Source organism: Aspergillus candidus, assembly GCF_002847045.1.
Source record: "Aspergillus candidus strain CBS 102.13 unplaced genomic scaffold BDW47scaffold_2, whole genome shotgun sequence".
In the NCBI taxonomy this organism is placed as follows: domain Eukaryota; kingdom Fungi; phylum Ascomycota; class Eurotiomycetes; order Eurotiales; family Aspergillaceae; genus Aspergillus; species Aspergillus candidus.
This window is the reverse complement of record NW_020194007.1, coordinates 182,838-200,103: the sequence shown is the minus strand read 5'-3', so window position 1 is coordinate 200,103 and position 17,266 is coordinate 182,838. Positions and strand designations below refer to the sequence as shown.

Genomic DNA, 17,266 nt, shown 5'->3' with positions numbered 1-17,266 from the left:
TCCTTCTCCCATAGCGTGAAGCCCTAGTCCGATTAACCAAACCACCAACACTCGTAGCAGGGCATAAGTTTCCTTAGTATGGATCCCCAGGGGCCTGATGTTGCATATCAGGAGCTCCTGCCGAAGCAACCGCCATTGAGCCCATGGATACCCTCGACCAGTTCCTGTCGGGTGGGGGAGAGATGTTGATGTCGTCACGGCTTTCTAGCAATAGGGTTAGACGTTGCAAAAGTCTACTGCGGTGCCTGACTTTCCCCTCGACCCTTTTCCGAACCATGGTATAACCTCCATTGCAGAAGTCCCCCTTGGGTTCCTGTCCTCTTAAAGCTTGGGACTGCCGGAACATGCTTTGGGTTGTTGTCGTTCGTGCGTGATAATCTGGCTCTTTGATTCTTCGCCTTTGGGTTGGCCTATATTATGTCAATAGCGGCATTGCGATCTTTCGAATACTAGCTGTTTCTTAGTTTCACGATCCATCCGCTGCAATGCCTGCGCTGAGTTATTCCCATGCGGTCGCCATATTGGCGGCATCGCACGCGGCCCTGGTCCCCGCTCAATCGCTTCGTGAGCAAACATGGGGAGTCTTTGCCTACACTGTTCACGGCGACAGCGTGCCGCAAGCCCTGCCTCGTCCTCAGATGCTGACCCCATACGGGGCCAGCGAGCTACATGCGGCAGGGTCTGCGTTCCGTGATCGCTACGTTGCCCTCCATGGAAGCGGTGGTCGTCCAAGCACGCGAATTGAGAGTATATCGCCTTACCTCCTCAAAAGCGAGGACATCAAAGTCGTCACGACCGACGACCAGCCAGCTGTTGCGTCCGCCCAAGCATTCATGCAGGGCCTCTATCCGCCTCTCAACGCTTCGTTCCCCGGGAAATACAACGATCCTACTTTCGACCTGGCGAACGGTTCCGCGATGACCTTCCCTTTGAATGGATACCAATACCCTCGCATTACCACGGTTAACCCGATGGACCCTCGATCGATCACCGTGGACGGTCAGGCCGCTTGCCCGATGCACCAGGCTGCCAACTCCGAGTATCTTTCCAGCCCCGACACCCATGAACTCATACAAGAGTCTGCGGCGTTCTACAACACGTTGTGGGGCTCTGCGCTGTCCGGCGCATTCGAAGAATCCTCAGCCAGCTACGTGAACGCGCGCGAGATTTCAGAATTTCTGGACTATCAATTAGCGCACAACAAGACCCTGCTGAACCACATAGGCGCCGACAGCATTGGCCATGCGCGAGCCTTCGCAGATCGCTACGTCCACGACACCAACGGCAACATATCCACTTCGAGCGCCATCGGCACCGCGAAAGTCCGCAGCATCGCAGGCCGCACTCTGGCGTCCCGGATCCTGGCCGCCTTCGACACGAATGTGCAATTCCGCGGCACAGATGGCATGATGCACCTTGTCTTTGGCGGGTATGAGCCCGTTGTCGCCCTCACGTCGCTCCTGCAGCTTGCGTCGCCGCAGCATGGGAATTTCCAGTCCCGCCCTGTCCGCGGTGCGTCGATTGTCTTTGAGCTTTACAGCCTTGAGGGTAACGACTACCCCACGTATCCGAAACCCTCGGATCTGTTTGTTCGGTTCTATTTGCGGAACGGCACCGACTCCGGGTTCCAGTCTTACCCTCTCTTTGGGAACGGTCCCAGCAACGAGGCAATTCCCTATAACGAGTTCCGCGAGGAGATGAGCGACTTCTCGCTGGGATCGACGAAGGAGTGGTGTCTGCAGTGCAATTCAGACGCTGTCTTTTGCTCTTCTGGGTCCCGTCAAGGTGGGAGTGGCTCGGAGCGCTGTAGGGGGCTACGGCCTGCTGTTGCGGGTGTGGTTGGCGGGGTTATTACTATTGTTGCCCTGGGCGTGTTCTTGATCATTGGATTCTTGATCCAAGGGTTCCGCAAGAATCGCACCCGCAATTTGAACCTGGGAGGTTTCAAGGGCAATAGCAAGATGGCTAGTGATTCGGATGTTGTTTTCAATTCCTCGGAGTTTGATAACGTGAAGACGGATGACCCTCAGCAGCTTGGTAGTAATAACCCTTACCACGTCAATGGTGCTACGATTGTCCACGGTCATGAACGTGTGGGAAGCTGGGAAATGGGGCAGCCAAAGACTGATGATGCCCCGAGTCGTACTGAGGATCAAGCGCCGCGGCTGTCCCCGTTTGATGATGAGTTTAGGGAGGAGTGGCAGAACCACACTGTGTCGAAGCCGGTTGTTGCTCGGGAGAATGTTTGATGGGATTGCGTCTTATTATTTACTACTCGTTAACTTATATAGCCTTAATCAACAACCCCTATCTATATCTTACACCTTCAATCTCCATGCCAAAAAAGATCAACGTAATCAGTGAAAGAGAGAGCTACTGTTTACTCAATGCAGTCAAACTGTCTTTTGTTCCTTCAGTTGTCCAGTAACAATGCGCTTGACTGGTTCTTTGGTGTGCACCTTCCCAAGCTGGGCGTGACGCGGGCTGATCCACGACAAGAAGATGTGCCCTATGGAGGGAAGGGCCAATTTACGTGCGTGGCTTCCTTGATTTCCTACGTGATTCCCTACCTTTGGATTCACATACATTTTACCATTCTCTCGCTTCATTCCTCCTAACTATCAATAGGCATTTCCTTGTTTTACACTCTCGGGAGCAAACATGGCCAAATACGATATCCAGACGTTGATGCGCATGAAACAAAACGCTCACATAGACCCCAGCAGATTCAGTGACCAGGCACGAGGCAGTATGCATTCCTCCTGTAGACAGAGTATTGCGTGTCTTTGTGCTGACTAGGAACGCTCGATGATATCAGACAACCTGGTGCGAGAGCATGATGCCGGTGTTCTATCTGAACAGTCGATCAACAAACCAAGGGTCATCTCGAATCTCTCAAGGAGAAGCGAGGGCGTTGCCTCAAGCATTGGCTCTCGCTCCCATGGACCACCTCGTCGGACCAACAAGTCCTCTCAGAGAGATCTTGAACACACTGACGCTGGCTTTGTGCGGTTCCTCAAGACGCACACGTCCCCCAGGCATCAGCGTGTCACTGCCGGTGGACGCATCGTCCCGATGGCGTCGGAGGTGGCGCCTCCGAAGATGAACCTCCCAGCTGTGGAACAGGGTGCAAAGCTGGGTGGCTCGAGGTCCTGGAGGGCTCCTGCTAAGCGTGGCGGTAAAATTAGGCCGGAGCTCAAACCAACACAGCCCATGGGGCCGGAGCCTACTGATGGTGGAAGTTCACCGAAACATCCTCCTGCTAGAACTATGTCAGACCAGAACAGAGCGTCTTTTGTGGATGGAGATCATGATCGACAGGGCTCGAGTTATGACTTTGCTCCAAGCGTCTCGTCTGCATTCAATCCCGGAGCTATGTGGCAACCCAGTCTTCCTTCACCGTTGGTCAATGTGCCGGTTGAGCAGTTTTATGCACCATCGCAGCTGCCTACGCTCCCGATCTACCCCATGTACACTATTGATCCGGGAAAAATCACCTGGGTGCCGACTGTGTATCAGTCTGGCAATGCACAGGGGTTTCCGGTGGGCTCTCTCCCGAGGCCTCCCCAGCATGGCTCCCCCATATCCATGCTTCCGGATAGTCAAGCATGGAACAACGCCAATAATGCGCCGTCTCCGGGCTTTAACCAATGTGTGCAGGGTTATGATTCACTGCATCCCACGATTAATCCTCAATGGCAGCAGTTTGCTCATGATCCGACATTGTCACAAAGCCACCTGCCTCATATCCCAGGACCTCCGCCAAGCCATAACTCCTTGGACCACGCCGACAAGGCGTATGACAACCTCTCTGCAGAGCTCTCTCGAATTGATAGATATATGGCTTTGCATACTTGGGACATCTCATCCGACAAGAAGGCGTCGATGGTTGAGCAGCGGAGGAAGCTGGTCCGTGAGCTGGATGCAGTGCGAATGTATAAAGAGCATTTGGAGTTGATCGCGGGGAAACCAGCCTTGAAGGACTTGGGCATGCGACAAAAGGCGGCAGCAGGCCTCTCCACTCCGGAACTCCATACACCGATGCATTCTGACGGTCATCAGCGTGCCCCGGGGTCAATGCCATCCGGGTCTACTTCCCTTCACACAGGTCGGCCATCACTTAGGCCATCACTTGCAAACCAATTCCCGTCTTTCAGTCCAGCGAGTGGACGTCACGAGACGGCGTCCGCGTCTAAGTCTGCGCGGTCTCCCTATACTTCGCGTCACGGCGCTGGGTCGGAAGACACTCCAACTAGCCGGCTGGCTCTCCGGAAATTTGAATCTTCATCTGGTGGTCCGGATGATGGGAAAACCCCGAGTACTCTCGCTCGAGCGGATCACTCTCACGACCCTGGGGTAATCACAGGGGCAACAGGAGACGGTGGTCGATGGGCTGTGTCCAGAAATCCGCTGGAAAGAAAACTTCGACGACTCTACCATAAGATTCAGATGGCAACTCGACGTGGGGAACCAAGCAAAGAGCTGCTTAAACAGCTCTCGGATGTTACTGGACAGCTTCTGAAAGAGCGCAGTGAGGAGAGCAACCCTGAAAATCAAAAAGCAACATCCGATCAACAGCTCCTCGTGGCTCGTTTGGGTACACAGTCCGATGTGACCCCAGGAATAAGCGATGGTATCGAATCGTCGTCCCCCGTGGAGCACAGCCCGACAAAGCCTTGGAAATCTGAAGCCCATGCTCGGAATTTTGGGGTAGGCTCTCAGCAGGCGACTCCCTTTTGGGTCGATACAAGTGATTCTAAGACTTTATCTTCTGGGTCGACGACTGATTCGTGGGCCTCTGTTGGGGAGTCTGAGTGAGTTTTCTGTTTCTTTCTTTCATGATTTTTTTAGGGCTAGGCGGCTAATCTCGACAGTAAACACTTGTTTACGGGGTCAAGTTGTAAGAAGGGAAATGACAAAGATTCGCAAGATTTGTACAAAAGGTGGGTCTGACTCTGTGTCACTCCACATGCTTTGTCCGTGTATAATTCGACAGGGACTAACACCCTAGCAGCTGTTCCAGTTCGTCTGCAGGGAAAGGAGTAGCAAATGCTGGTCCTACTCGGGGTGTAATAGCCAACCTCGACGGCGAGGCCGGCACACCGAATCCGAAACGGAGTCATCCGCCATTGCTTGCCCAGTGTCTTAGCCGCAATCGCGGCTCGGTCTTGCAGAAAACAGCGGCGGTGACGGCTCCACAAAGCATCAATGTGCATGCACGGATGCCTCAGACGGATGGCCCTGCAGACAGTCCTGTCGACTTCGGTGGAATCGCCACGCGGGATGCTGACAACCGCACGGGCACCGTTCTGAATGCGGATGCGCGAGGTGGCTACTTGCCCAGGGTTGGTGTCAGTCCCAGTCTGCTGGACATTCGGGAACTATTCCATCGAATTTCTGGGGACGGCCGGGAGCAAGTGGGTGGTGTGGATGCGTCGGTTCAAGAACCTCTTGAGGCTTTTATGGCCGATGCGGTCAGATCGACTTTTACTTGAGAATGGCAGAAGGTAGTCATGACGGTTTCTGTTTTAGACCTCAAGAAGGTATATCCACCGAGCCTTATACTTTTCAATCCTCTACGGAAAGAAAAGTGAAGACAGAAGAAAGGAGAGGGGGGTGGGATGAGGAGCGGACAGTTGATGGTCGTCTGGGAAGGTGATATGGGAAAGACATTCATTGTTGGGATTACGGCGACACGATTGGTATGTGCTTTATACGCCGGTGGAGGCGTGTTACTCTTGCAAAAAGGGATTGTATTTTCTTTTGCTGTAGTCTCTAGGTGGTAGCTTCAGGATCTGATTAGAACACGGAATGATCAGTATGTGTTTATTTATGCTGTTCCGGGGGGATAAAAAATCATAGGGCTTGTTCTCGTGAAAGCTTAGGTCCACATCTGTCTACTGACTGATATAGAATTGCGATGCTGAGACTCTATTAGGCGTCATGATATCCATCTCCTGAAAGGGTTTAATTCTCTTCCTTCTTCCTATTTCCGTACTACTAAAAATGCACCCAAGCATAGTGACATGCAGGGATTCTCCATATGGATAGTAAGCCCATGATCAATCACTCAAGGTAATCCACATGACGTTGTTAGCACGATTGGTTGAAATGGACCATCGCGTTGTTGAAGTGGAGTAGCTAGGATTCTTTGGGGAAAGGTTAGACAAGGCTAGTCTGGAGAAGTCCGACTATATCCACTAGCCATTGGAATTTCGGGTTTCAACTTTCAGCTCGGGTGTGTCAAGTGCAGCTGGGGTGTTCATATGACTTTTGGACTCCTCGATGACTATCCGTACTCTATGGGAGTAGTAGAGGAGTAGAGGTATGGAGGTAATAGGATACTACCTCGTACTGTCAATCCATGTACTCTCGATGATCAACGGGGGCTGTTCTGCCCTACCTGGTATCTACTCAGTCATTATAGATCAGAGTAAGAACTGACTCAGATACCTCAGTCCTCATCATGAAACCCATAAGCGAAGAAGTGGCGTGCTGAATCAACAGAGGCGAATCGTCTCCATACATAACTCTAAATGCTGTGACAGTCACGACTGACTAAGCTGCATCTCAACCTGTAAGTTCTCTTACTAGTTGGTTCCAACAACACGTCTCCACTTTCTTTCTTCTCTCTCTCTCTCTTTCTCCCTTCTCTCCCTCTCCTCATCTCTCTCTCCATCGCTTCCTCTCTCTCTTCCATTCTTCTTCCCTTGATATGGTTACCTTCGGTCCTTCGTTGATCTCCTGACTGGGAAGGTGAACCTTGATATCCATCCTCCCTTTTGTTCTTTTCCACTTTCCACAACGATTCATCCTCGTGGAGTGGACATCCCTTGAACCGGTCCTTGGTGCGAACCACTACCCGCCTACGCCCTCCCCGCGGTTCCTAGCCTGTATGGTCTAGGTACCTTCCGTCCCGTCTTCCTCCCTTGCCTCCTTCGCTCCATCGTCCAATTTTAACCTTTCCGCCCTTCCTTCTTTTCTCTTCCAAATTATCATCTTGATTTCCTCCCTTCCTGGTTTCTACTCCCATTCGAAAACTCAAAACGAAAAGGAACCCCTGCCTGTGGATCCAGGCGCATCGGTCGGCATGACGCAGCTTTTCGCTTCCAGCCCGTCGTCCAACGTGACGAATGAGAAACGGGGGAATTTCCTCGCGTCGAAAAAACACCCCAACGAATCGAGCCATCTCCCCACGAGGATCAAGAATTTTTTCCGCATCAACAGCTCCAACAATTCCTCCCACGGCGGCCACTCCAACAGCAGCGACCGGGATCGCGAGAGGGACGCCACCGCCGCCAAGACCGAATCCAAGTCCGCTTTCAGGCAATCCCGTTTCTTGCCCACCATTGGTCGTAATCGCTCAACCACCGTTGCGAGCGAAGGCAACCCCCTCGACGAGGGTGTTTCCCCCATTGCGACCGCCAATCCGTATTTCGTCCACCAGGGTCAGCCGTCCCTGCAGCATCGCAATGATGGCGAAGAGGCCTCGTCGCCCCCCGACACCCCCGAGTTGCAGGTAGACGGCGTCTCTGCCGCCGAGCAGGCGACGACCGCCAACAAGGAGGAGTTGGCCCGAAAGCTTCGCCGTGTCGCTTCGGCCCCCAATGCGCAGAACCTCTTCTCCCAAGGACAGTCCGGGGACCGACCCCAGACCGCCGAGCTAGGAAAGGAACCGCTGGTGGAACAGTCCACCGTCGACCCGCAAACGGGCCATGCGACGGATAACGTTGTGAGTCTGTCGGTCCCCAAGCTCGGTTCCGACGGCAAACTCCCCAGTCCCGGTCAGATTCGGACCTCGTCGTCCTTCCGCCGGACGTACAGCTCGAATTCCATCAAGATCCGCAACGTCGAGGTGGGGCCGAGTAGCTTTGATAAGATCAAGTTGATCGGCAAGGGCGACGTGGGCAAGGTTTATCTCGTGCGCGAGAAGAAGTCCAGCCGCTTATACGCGATGAAGGGTGTGTAGCCTCTTATGTGCTCTGCATGGGTCACGTCGCTAACTCCTCTAGTCTTGAGCAAGAAGGAAATGATCAAGCGAAATAAGATCAAGAGAGCCTTGGCCGAACAGGAGATCCTTGCTACCAGCAATCACCCCTTCATCGTCACTCTCTACCATTCTTTCCAATCCGAGGATTACCTCTATCTGTGCATGGAGTATTGCAGCGGCGGCGAATTCTTCCGAGGTGGGTAGAATGCCGGATGTCTGTTCTCCAGCATACACTGACCTGTTCTGTTCTTGTAGCACTGCAAACGCGTCCAGGAAAGTGCATCTCCGAGGACGCGGCCCGGTTCTATGCCGCCGAAGTGACGGCCGCTCTTGAGTATCTCCATCTCATGGGCTTCATCTACCGTGACCTGAAGCCAGAGAGTACGTTATCCCGTCGCCGATGCCGGTGTGGGTCTTGCTGACGGTAATTCTAGATATCCTGCTTCACCAGTCGGGCCACATCATGTTGTCCGATTTTGATCTGTCTAAACAATCAGGACCGGGCGGTGCGCCCGTCATGATTCCCGCACGGAGCGGCAACTCCACGACGTCGCTTCCTACCATTGACACCAAGTCCTGCATTGCGGATTTCCGGACAAATTCCTTTGTCGGGACTGAAGAGTATATAGCCCCGGAGGTGATCAAGGGTTGTGGGCACACCAGTGCCGTGGACTGGTGGACCCTGGGCATTCTGATCTACGAAATGCTCTACGGGACCACGCCCTTCAAGGGCAAGAATCGCAACGCGACATTCGGCAACATCCTCCGGGATGAAGTACCGTTCCCCGAGCACACCGGGGCCCAGCAGATCTCAAAGTAAGTCTTTATTGGTCGATACTGCCACTTTAGATACTAACCACAGGACAGTCTGTGCAAGTCCCTCATCCGGAAACTCCTGATCAAGGACGAGACGAAACGTCTGGGCGCGCGCGCTGGTGCCTCCGATGTGAAGACTCATCCCTTCTTCCGGCAAACCCAGTGGGCGCTCATTCGCCACATGAAACCGCCCATGATCCCCAACCAGGGCGGGGGCACGGACACGGTCAACTTCCGCAACGTCAAGGAAAGCGGGAGCGTCGATATCGGCGGGAGCAAGAACATCAAGATGAAGGGGGTTCCCATGGATTCGACGACCCCGACTGGCGAGGTCGCGGATCCTTTCGAGGAGTTCAACAGCGTTACTCTGCATCATGATGGCGACCCATAGTGGTCCGCTGAACCCCCAAGCACTCAGGGCAGCCGCGTTCGCTCTGTCCTTCCCACCATAATCCCGCGAGCATATCTTGTATCATTGCCTAGGTGCTCACCTCACGACAGTCATGCATGCATGGGTTTTTGTGTTTTTTATCTTTCCTGCAGTCATGATATCAGGAGTATTTCGGCGTTTTCGACTTGGATTTTTCCCGCCAGTCCTTTCTTCAGTTGATTTTTTGCATCCGGGCGGTCATGTTGTCTGTGGTTGCATTTCCAGTCCTTTCCTTCCGCCTCGGTCTCGACACATGGATTAATTTCGGTTTCACGCTCCTCAGTCCTGGAGGCTTGCAGTATACGTTTCTTTTTTGTGTTTCTCAGATTGCAAGAGACGGCGTTAGATTTCGGTTGTACTGATCATTGTTTTTTTTGGGGGGAGAGACAGCATCCCTATCTGCTGTGGTCACACCCTGTTTAGTGCAGCGAAGTGTTGATTGATGCCCGTTCTGAGTCAGGGTTTGTTTGTTGTTTGAAGTCTGCTCTGTGGGCAGATCAATTTGTTTGGATCATCTAGATTAGGAGACTACCTTGAGATATTCATCTGTCCGTGTTTTGACCGGCCCGGAGCCTGCGGACTACAATAGACTAACATGATATATCGTTTTTAAACATGATCTTTATATGTCATTCATAATATATGTATTCTATCTTCTTTAGTAGACTGATATAAGTGGTTAACTGGTAAGTAGGTGGGAGAGAACGGGCAGATAAGATGCGGAGAACTTTGCCAATCTCCGCTCCAAACAAAATCCATTGTCACTCAACTCACAACTCAACCACCACAAACCCACTCCACTCCACGTCCAACTCCGACTGATCCTTTCACCAACAATCTCACCTCCTTCCATACTACGATCAATTTCTCTACGCGCCTTGAAACGAACAACATCCATCCATCCAATCCAATCCAATCAATCAATCAATCAATCAATCAATCCACAATGGACGAAACCCCCCCACCCGCATCCCACCACGACGAGAACCAAAACCCCCTCCTCCGCGCCTCCAACCCGCAAGTCTCAAACCTCGAACAAGACGTGTTAGACGAATATGCGCGTCTTCTAGGGAATGTGAACAAGGTCTGTCCCCATCCCACCTCCACTTTCTTTCCTCCTAAATACTTTTCCCAAGATGCTAATGATATTCATAAGTTGGAATCAAAACTCTCCGACCTCTCAGGCGACCCCTCCTCGCTCACACTAGACGGCCTCCGTCTGCTCGAGCGCAAAACGGCCACCGTGTGTACGCTGCTCAAGGCGAGCGTTTATAGTATTGTGCTGCAGCAGCAGATCTTTAATGAGAGTGAGGAGCAGGCGCGTGCGGATGAGGAGGGAGAACATCGGGCGGCTGAGGAGGGGGACTTTGGGTATCAGGATCAGTATCGGGAGCAGGAACACGGGGGGTATTATGGGGATGAGGGGGGGGATGTTACTTTTTCTTGAGTTGTTATTTTTCGGTTTTTAAGGTAGGGGGGGGATGGATTGGGTTGTTGGGTTGGTTGGATTGTAGGTCTGGTTTGGTGGGATTGTTTTGTTTTCTTTGATGGATTGATGATTGTGATATACCCCGTTTTTTTATTGATTTTATTCGTTTGTTGGCTTTGTTAAAACAATTCTTGATACAAGTACATGATGGGTACATAAGAAAGGCGATATGAGAGGCAAAAAAAGCAATATTATATACATCATAACGCGGTCCGCAAGTCAATCCTGCCTGCCAACTGTCTAAACGAGCAGTGCGTGATGATCCCTATTCCACAAGTTCAAAGACACCTGATCATGCCCGTCCAGAGTAGTAAACCTTGCGCACATCCACCAACTTCTTGCCGCGGGCGCGCGCGATGTCGTCCGGGTTGCGCTGGCTCATGAGTGCCTGGTAGGCGGCCTTCACCGTGTTCATGGGATTCCGGGACCGGCCGACCCGCGCGGCGAGGTCGTGGATGCCTGCTGCGCGGCACATTTCGAAGATGAGGTGTTGGCAGCGGAGGCCGAATCCTGCGTCCGCCGTTAGTTATTTCAAGGGATGACTGCGTAGTAATATATTAAAAGGCTTACCTGGAGGCCGGTTCATCAACTTCAGCTCGACAGCACCAACCTTGCCCGTGACATCACCGTAGATGGTCCGGTGCTCGTACCGCGGGATGGGCTGCATGTTGCGGATCGCTCGGTACGTCGCTTGCAGCTTGGCGTCGGGGAGCTCGTCGGACTTGGCCTCTCCGATGCCCAGCAGACCCCGGCCGTTGCCGGCGATCGCCAGCGAGTAGGTGCTCGGGATCTTACCCAGACGGGTCTGGTTGACGACTCGGTGCGTGACCAGAGCCTTGGTCTTCAGATTCCGGATATGTTGCTCGCCGTAGCCCGTATCCTGGATCAGTCGCTTCAGAGCCGCGGTCAGGTCCTCGCCCAGCCTCTTCTTGACGGCGTCGGTGAAGACCGTCTTGGTGACCTTCCCGGTCTCGGTGAGCGTCTCCCCGGGGCTGATGAAATCGGGCACCAGGGCGCTGTGCGGGTTGAGTTCGTTCTCCTCCTTGCCGCGCGTCACCCGCACGCTTTCCAGGAACCGCACGAAGTGGCCCGCGCTGGCGTCCTCGGGCATCTCCATAAAATACTGCGCGAGATCCTGCACGAAATCCTCCCGCGTCTTCATCTTCGCGTCGTAGTCCGTGTTCTCGACCGGGGCCCGCACGTGCTTGTCGACGCCCGGCTCGATGGTCGAGAAGTCGTCCAGGTACCGCAGCTTCATCGGATCCGAGCGGAATGCAAACTGGTCCGCCATGTCCTTGGGGTCAATGGCGGCCTCGCCGGCCTCGATGGCGGCGATCTGCTCGGGGGTGTACACCTCGCGCAGGCCGGCCTTCTCCTCCTCGGTGTAGGGCTGGAAATCATCCTGCTTCATCTCCCGCGAGATCTGATACAGGGATTTTAACTCCGACTCCGGGCCATTGGGGGGTTTCGGCTTGCTGTTTAACGAGGGCGGCGACGGGTGGAACTGGCGACGAGGCACGCGAGGCACGGCGGAGGCAGCCCGGGAGAAGCTGCAAAACAGACATCTGGCGGGCCGGGCGAGACTCATGGTGGCTAAAAGGCCTTGGGCCAGTGGACCACTAGAGATAATGGGAGGGAGAGGTATAGGAGGGGGGGGAGGACTTGGTGAAAGCGACTGGCGAGGTGGTCAAGGGCGATAGACGGATCGGAGAACAAAAGCGAAGTTTGGAAGTTCGGAGTCGGCGAAATTCTCAGCGGCAGAACTCTCGGCCAATCGTTGGCCGCCTTTTCCTGCTTTGTCGCCATTTTCTCCAGGCTTTTTTTTCTCCATATTTTTTTTTGGCTTCAATTATTTTCTAAACTCTACTCTCATTCTCACTTATCCTCCGTCTTGGTCTTGTGGGATACAGCCATATAGATGATCCCCATCAGACCCCTTCTCTCTTCTTCACTCAGATCATTTCGCCCTCTACTTGTGCGACGCCTTGTTCACACTCCGTCTCCGTCTCAGAACCGATCCTCACCCCGCAATGCGCCATTGCCCTCTCACATAATGCAGAATCCTCCCAAGAAGCCAGATAACGCCATTAAGCGGCGCAAGAAGGTCAAGGTCGACCGCACCAAGAGCAACGGGTACGACGAAGTCCTTCAGACCGACATCGATACGCTTCTCCGCAAGAACAAGCCCGCCAGCGAACCGGACGCCGAGAACCCCGATGCCTCTCCCCCCCCTCCCACCCTTCCCGAGAACTTCACCGAGATTGAGGTCAAGGTCGCGGAGATCTCCTCGACGGGCGATGGGCTTGCGCTGTCCGACAACGCCGATCACGTCTACGTCGTTCCGTTCACCGTCCCCGGCGACAAAGCCCTCGTGAAGGTCGTGCGCCACTTCCCATCCTTGTCCTACAGTCTCACGGACTTTCTCAAAGTCATCGAACCCGGTCCGCAACGCAACGATGCAGGCATCGGGTGCCAGTACTTTGGCAAATGCTCCGGGTGCCAGCTGCAGATGATGCCCTACGAGGATCAACTGGCGCATAAGAGGCGCATTGTGGAGAAGGCGTACGCCAACTTCTCGGGACTCATTCCGGAACTAGTCCCTTCTATCGATGAGACGTTCCCGTCGCCCATGCAATACGGCTATCGAACGAAGCTGACACCGCATTTCGCCGCCCCCCCGGGGAACAAGAGGGGTAAGGTCAGAGTGGCGCACACAGAGGTGCCGCCCATCGGGTTCACCTTCAAGAACCAACGCAAGGACATGGACATCGAGGACTGCCCGCTGGGTACGGACATCGTGCGACAGGGTCTCAAGAGCGAGCGGAGACGCGTGGCGGAGAATCTCGGCAAATACACCAAGGGCGCGACCCTGCTCATGCGCGAGTCCACCACCCGCGTCCCCAAAGACGGCTCCAGCAGACCAAAGACCCCGGAAAAGAAGAAAGACGGCAGCCCCACCGACTCCGGGGACGTCATCCGCGTCGAGCACGACCAGTACATCGAGGAAAAACGCTGCGTGACAGACAACAACGCCACCTCCGTCGAATACGTCGACGACTACCTCTTCTCCAACAAAGCCGGCGCCTTCTTCCAGAACAACAACTCCATCCTCTCCGGCTTCACAGACTACATCCGCCAGCTCGCCCTCCCCAAGGGCAACGACCAAGACCCCAAACCCATCAAATACCTCCTCGACGCCTACTCCGGCTCGGGCCTCTTCACAATCACCCTCTCCCCGCTCTTCAAATCCAGCCTCGGCGTCGACGTCGCAGGCGACTCCATCACCTCCGCCCGTGAAAACGCCCGCGCTAACAGTCTCCCCAACACCGGCTTCGCCGCCGCCGACGCCGCCGTCCTCTTCAAAGACGTCCCCTACCCCGCCGACCAGACCCTCCTCGTCATCGACCCGCCCCGTAAGGGCTGCAGCGACGACTTCCTCCGCCAGCTGCTGTCCTACGGGCCCCGCAGGGTTGCCTACGTCAGTTGCAATGTGCATACCCAGGCCCGCGACGTGGCGGTCATGGTCCAGGGTGATGCGGAGGGCAAGGTGCGGTATGAGATTGAGAGTATTCGCGGGTTTGACTTTTTCCCGCAAACGGGCCATGTTGAGGGTGTGGCTATTTTGAACAGGGCCGTCGTATAAGGGGTAGCTCTTTTATGTTGAGACGGGTTGCGATCTTAGAATATTGGCTCTTCTGTTTTAAATCAAAAAGCGTCTTTCGTGTATGTGATAGCACACTGCTATTTGACGGCGTTGGGGGAGGGGTTTGGGTATTACATATCGCATGCACGGTGCCTATATGTATACTTATATATGGTTTTTTGTTGCATATATACATCAAAGTACCTAGCTAGCTAGATCTGATAGGGAAATTGGGTGCTTTTCTTAAGTTTGTTCTGTTATAAGCGGTACAATTGAACAGAGAGAAAAAAAGCCACTACATGTAGCAGCATAGAGAATCAACCCCCAGCTCTTTCTTCCAAATGTCGGTATTCCGTAACCCCACTGGCTTCCATTTCTAATCTACTCGATGACAACCCACACTTTCATTTGACTGTCGAAATAAATACCTCCTTCGCTCCCTTACGTGCCCGGTCCACCGAGCAGGGCGAACCGCCGGACGATGCTGGGGCCGATCTCGTCGTACTCGGCCTTGGTGTGGCAGTAGCTGCGGAACTCGGGCGTCTGGCCCAGCAGACTGCCGCCGAACCACGGGCCGTGGCGCTGTCGCTTGTGCGTCACGACGGCCACGTCGAGACCGCCGCTGCGGGCGCCGCCGCTGCGGGCCTCGGAGGCGCGGATCCGCGCGTCCACCAGGTGCCGGATGTCACGCTGCAGACGGCGGCCAAAGTCCTTGTATAGCGTCGAGCCGCCGGACAGGACGATGTTCTTGTAGAGACCTCTCCGGACGTCGATGGGGGAGGACTGGATGACGCCGTCGACGACGGTCGGCAGGGGGGTCAGGAAGTCGGAGGAGTAGATTTCGGGGTTGAAGAAGATCTCGGGGGCCAGGAACCGTTCGTACCCGACGTCGATGTTTACGCTGCGGCCGTTGGGCGACGTCACGGTGTGTTTGAGGAAGCGGTCGGGCTCCCGGTCGTAGCGGGCGAACTCCTTGACGATGTCGGGACACACGTAGCAGTGCTCCTCCTTGACCTTCTCGGCTGTCTTCAGGCTGCTGTCCGGCTCGCCTCGGTCACGCAGCAGACTCTGGACGAAGTAGGTGATGTCTCGACCGGCAATCGGTATGCTCTTGATGGAGGATCCGATGACGTAGCCTTCGGCGACGGGGATAACGTGGGTGACACCGTCACCGGAGTCGATGACCGTTCCCGTCAGGGACCGGTCGGTCACTTTGGAGGACGTCCACGAGGCAGCGAGTGCAAGCACAGCTTGGACCGCAATGTAGAGACCAGCGCAGTTGAACGACTCGAACATGATCTCGGCCGTGTTCTCACGGTTCTCAGGGGGGTTCAACGGCTATTGAGCGGGCAGATTCAATTAGTAACCCTCCAATAGAGTAAGTGTCGGGAAATGCAGGTCGTTGGCCTTACGGGTTCGGTGAGCAAGAAGTAATGGTCCTCGGGCTCTACACGCAGGTACTTGAAGATCGAGTTGGACCAGAACCGTTCCATCGAGTCCCAATTCTCGATCTGACCATGACGAATCGGGTAGTTGATCCCATATCCTGGTCCGTTGGCCGCCGACAGAGCCTCATCGCCGATGAAGAAGTCCAGGTCTTCCGTACCACGCTTCGCGGACAAGTGTGAGCTTCCCCCACCACCTCCGCCCATGAACGACGGCTTGTTTGCGACGGCGGGTCTGCCAGCGCCAGCGGTTCCAGAGCTACCGGGGGTCTTGGTGGCAATTGCGGTGGGAAAGACGAACGAGGGCGAATCATTACCGGCGAAACCTAATCCGGGTGTCAGCGGCAGGTAGCTCCTTATAGTCAGGCAGCCCAATCCTCATCCTCACCAAGCTTGGAATAACCAGTTCCGCTACACCAAGGAGTCACCAGTCAGCCAATCATGTTCCATTTGTGCATTACACGGTCATTGCGAAGAGTTTCTTGGGCACAGCAACATACTTGTCCATGACAACGGCCGGGGTTTGGGACGCCATGACGGATGATGTGGAGCGCACACACGTCCCCCTTTCAAGATGTCGAGATAAGAGGTAGGACAAGGAGGAAAGAGATTGGGAGAGAGAGTATTAGAAGAGGAACATAGAAAGATCCCTAATATCCGAACAGACGAACCGGGGAAGAGGTTAGGGGGTAGTAGATGTGGGGGAGGTGGAGGGAGGCAGAGGAGTAGGAGGAGCAGCAGGAGGAGCAGCAGTAGGAGGGGGGAATGCGGTAAGCTGGTCGGTCGGCCTCAGGCCCGCAGGAGTGGGCAGGTCGCAGCCTAAGGCACGATTACGGGTGCCAAGCCGCAGGTCACGTGGACAGGCATGGCCATTGCCTAATCGGGACGACATACTCTCTTCTCTTCTCTTCTCTTCATCTTCGGTTTCTTTCTCCTCTCTTGTCTTGCGTGGAACTCACCTCATTCGTATCGAGTATTCTTCTCTCATCAGGTGAGAGGCCATGGCAGTCATGTAGTGAAGTGCCTACTGACACATATAGATCCTACTGGCACCTCGTCTACTATGTGAAGAGCACCAATCAGACTGTTCAGATTCCTGCCTTCCTCACTTCACCGGCGTTTATACTTCACTGGTGGTTGATCCAGCGGGGTGTTACTGGTTTCTATCTACCAGACTATGCTCGACAAAGCAATTACGGTCCCTCCACTTATCTTTTTGCTTCTCTTGTAACTTCCTACCTCTTGGTGTGCTTCACCACCGTTTCTAAGCCACTCCACCCTATCCTCATGTTCAAATCAGTCACTCTTTTTGCAGCACACCTTAGCTTTATCTTCATTCTTTCTGCTATAAACACTGGTCTTTTCTCTGGATAAAGCAACTGCGCTCTGTCTTGGGTGACCTACTCCTAGCACTTTATCCATTCTGTCAACCCATTGATCGCCCTAGGCAAAA

At 54.2% G+C, this 17,266-nt stretch overlaps 7 protein-coding genes across 7 annotated transcripts; 5 read left to right on the top strand and 2 right to left on the bottom strand.

Moving 5' to 3' along the window:
• Positions 1-485: 485 nt before the first annotated feature.
• Positions 486-2,249, top strand: BDW47DRAFT_114850 (uncharacterized protein; the record flags this gene model as incomplete). The annotated part of the gene is made up of 1 exon (XM_024814725.1): positions 486-2,249. The coding sequence occupies one exon, from the start codon at positions 486-488 to the stop codon at positions 2,247-2,249; it is 1,764 nt and encodes a 587-aa protein (XP_024676116.1).
• A 412-nt stretch (positions 2,250-2,661) lies between these two features.
• Positions 2,662-5,495, top strand: BDW47DRAFT_131413 (uncharacterized protein; the record flags this gene model as incomplete). Its single annotated transcript, XM_024817300.1, has 4 exons — positions 2,662-2,749; positions 2,819-4,814; positions 4,875-4,943; positions 5,015-5,495. The coding sequence occupies 4 exons, from the start codon at positions 2,662-2,664 to the stop codon at positions 5,493-5,495; spliced, it is 2,634 nt and encodes an 877-aa protein (XP_024676115.1).
• A 1,424-nt stretch (positions 5,496-6,919) lies between these two features.
• On the top strand, positions 6,920-9,317 carry BDW47DRAFT_24974 (putative serine/threonine protein kinase (Nrc-2)). The gene is made up of 5 exons (XM_024818568.1): positions 6,920-7,961; positions 8,013-8,186; positions 8,246-8,371; positions 8,425-8,806; positions 8,858-9,317. Exons 1-5 carry the CDS (start codon positions 7,091-7,093, stop codon positions 9,195-9,197), a joined length of 1,893 nt encoding a protein of 630 aa, XP_024676114.1. The 5' UTR covers positions 6,920-7,090; the 3' UTR covers positions 9,198-9,317.
• Positions 9,318-10,182: 865 nt separating this feature from the next.
• On the top strand, positions 10,183-10,683 carry BDW47DRAFT_121891 (DASH complex subunit DAD3 family protein; the record flags this gene model as incomplete). The annotated part of the gene is made up of 2 exons (XM_024815728.1): positions 10,183-10,320; positions 10,393-10,683. 2 exons carry the CDS (start codon positions 10,183-10,185, stop codon positions 10,681-10,683), a joined length of 429 nt encoding a protein of 142 aa, XP_024676113.1.
• Positions 10,684-10,855: 172 nt separating this feature from the next.
• Positions 10,856-12,417, bottom strand: BDW47DRAFT_97880 (mitochondrial 37S ribosomal protein uS5m). The gene is made up of 2 exons (XM_024820511.1): positions 11,296-12,417; positions 10,856-11,235 (listed from the first exon to the last, which is right to left on the bottom strand). The coding sequence occupies exons 1-2, from the start codon at positions 12,311-12,313 to the stop codon at positions 11,018-11,020; spliced, it is 1,236 nt and encodes a 411-aa protein (XP_024676112.1). The 5' UTR covers positions 12,314-12,417; the 3' UTR covers positions 10,856-11,017.
• Positions 12,418-12,778: 361 nt separating this feature from the next.
• On the top strand, positions 12,779-14,368 carry BDW47DRAFT_121889 (tRNA (uracil(54)-C(5))-methyltransferase; the record flags this gene model as incomplete). Its single annotated transcript, XM_024815727.1, has 1 exon — positions 12,779-14,368. One exon carries the CDS (start codon positions 12,779-12,781, stop codon positions 14,366-14,368), a length of 1,590 nt encoding a protein of 529 aa, XP_024676111.1.
• A 248-nt stretch (positions 14,369-14,616) lies between these two features.
• Positions 14,617-16,552, bottom strand: BDW47DRAFT_24953 (actin-related protein 3). Its single transcript, XM_024818567.1, has 4 exons — positions 16,314-16,552; positions 16,202-16,224; positions 15,781-16,139; positions 14,617-15,706 (listed from the first exon to the last, which is right to left on the bottom strand). Exons 1-4 carry the CDS (start codon positions 16,346-16,348, stop codon positions 14,810-14,812), a joined length of 1,314 nt encoding a protein of 437 aa, XP_024676110.1. The 5' UTR covers positions 16,349-16,552; the 3' UTR covers positions 14,617-14,809.
• Between the last annotated feature and the right edge of the window lie 714 nt (positions 16,553-17,266).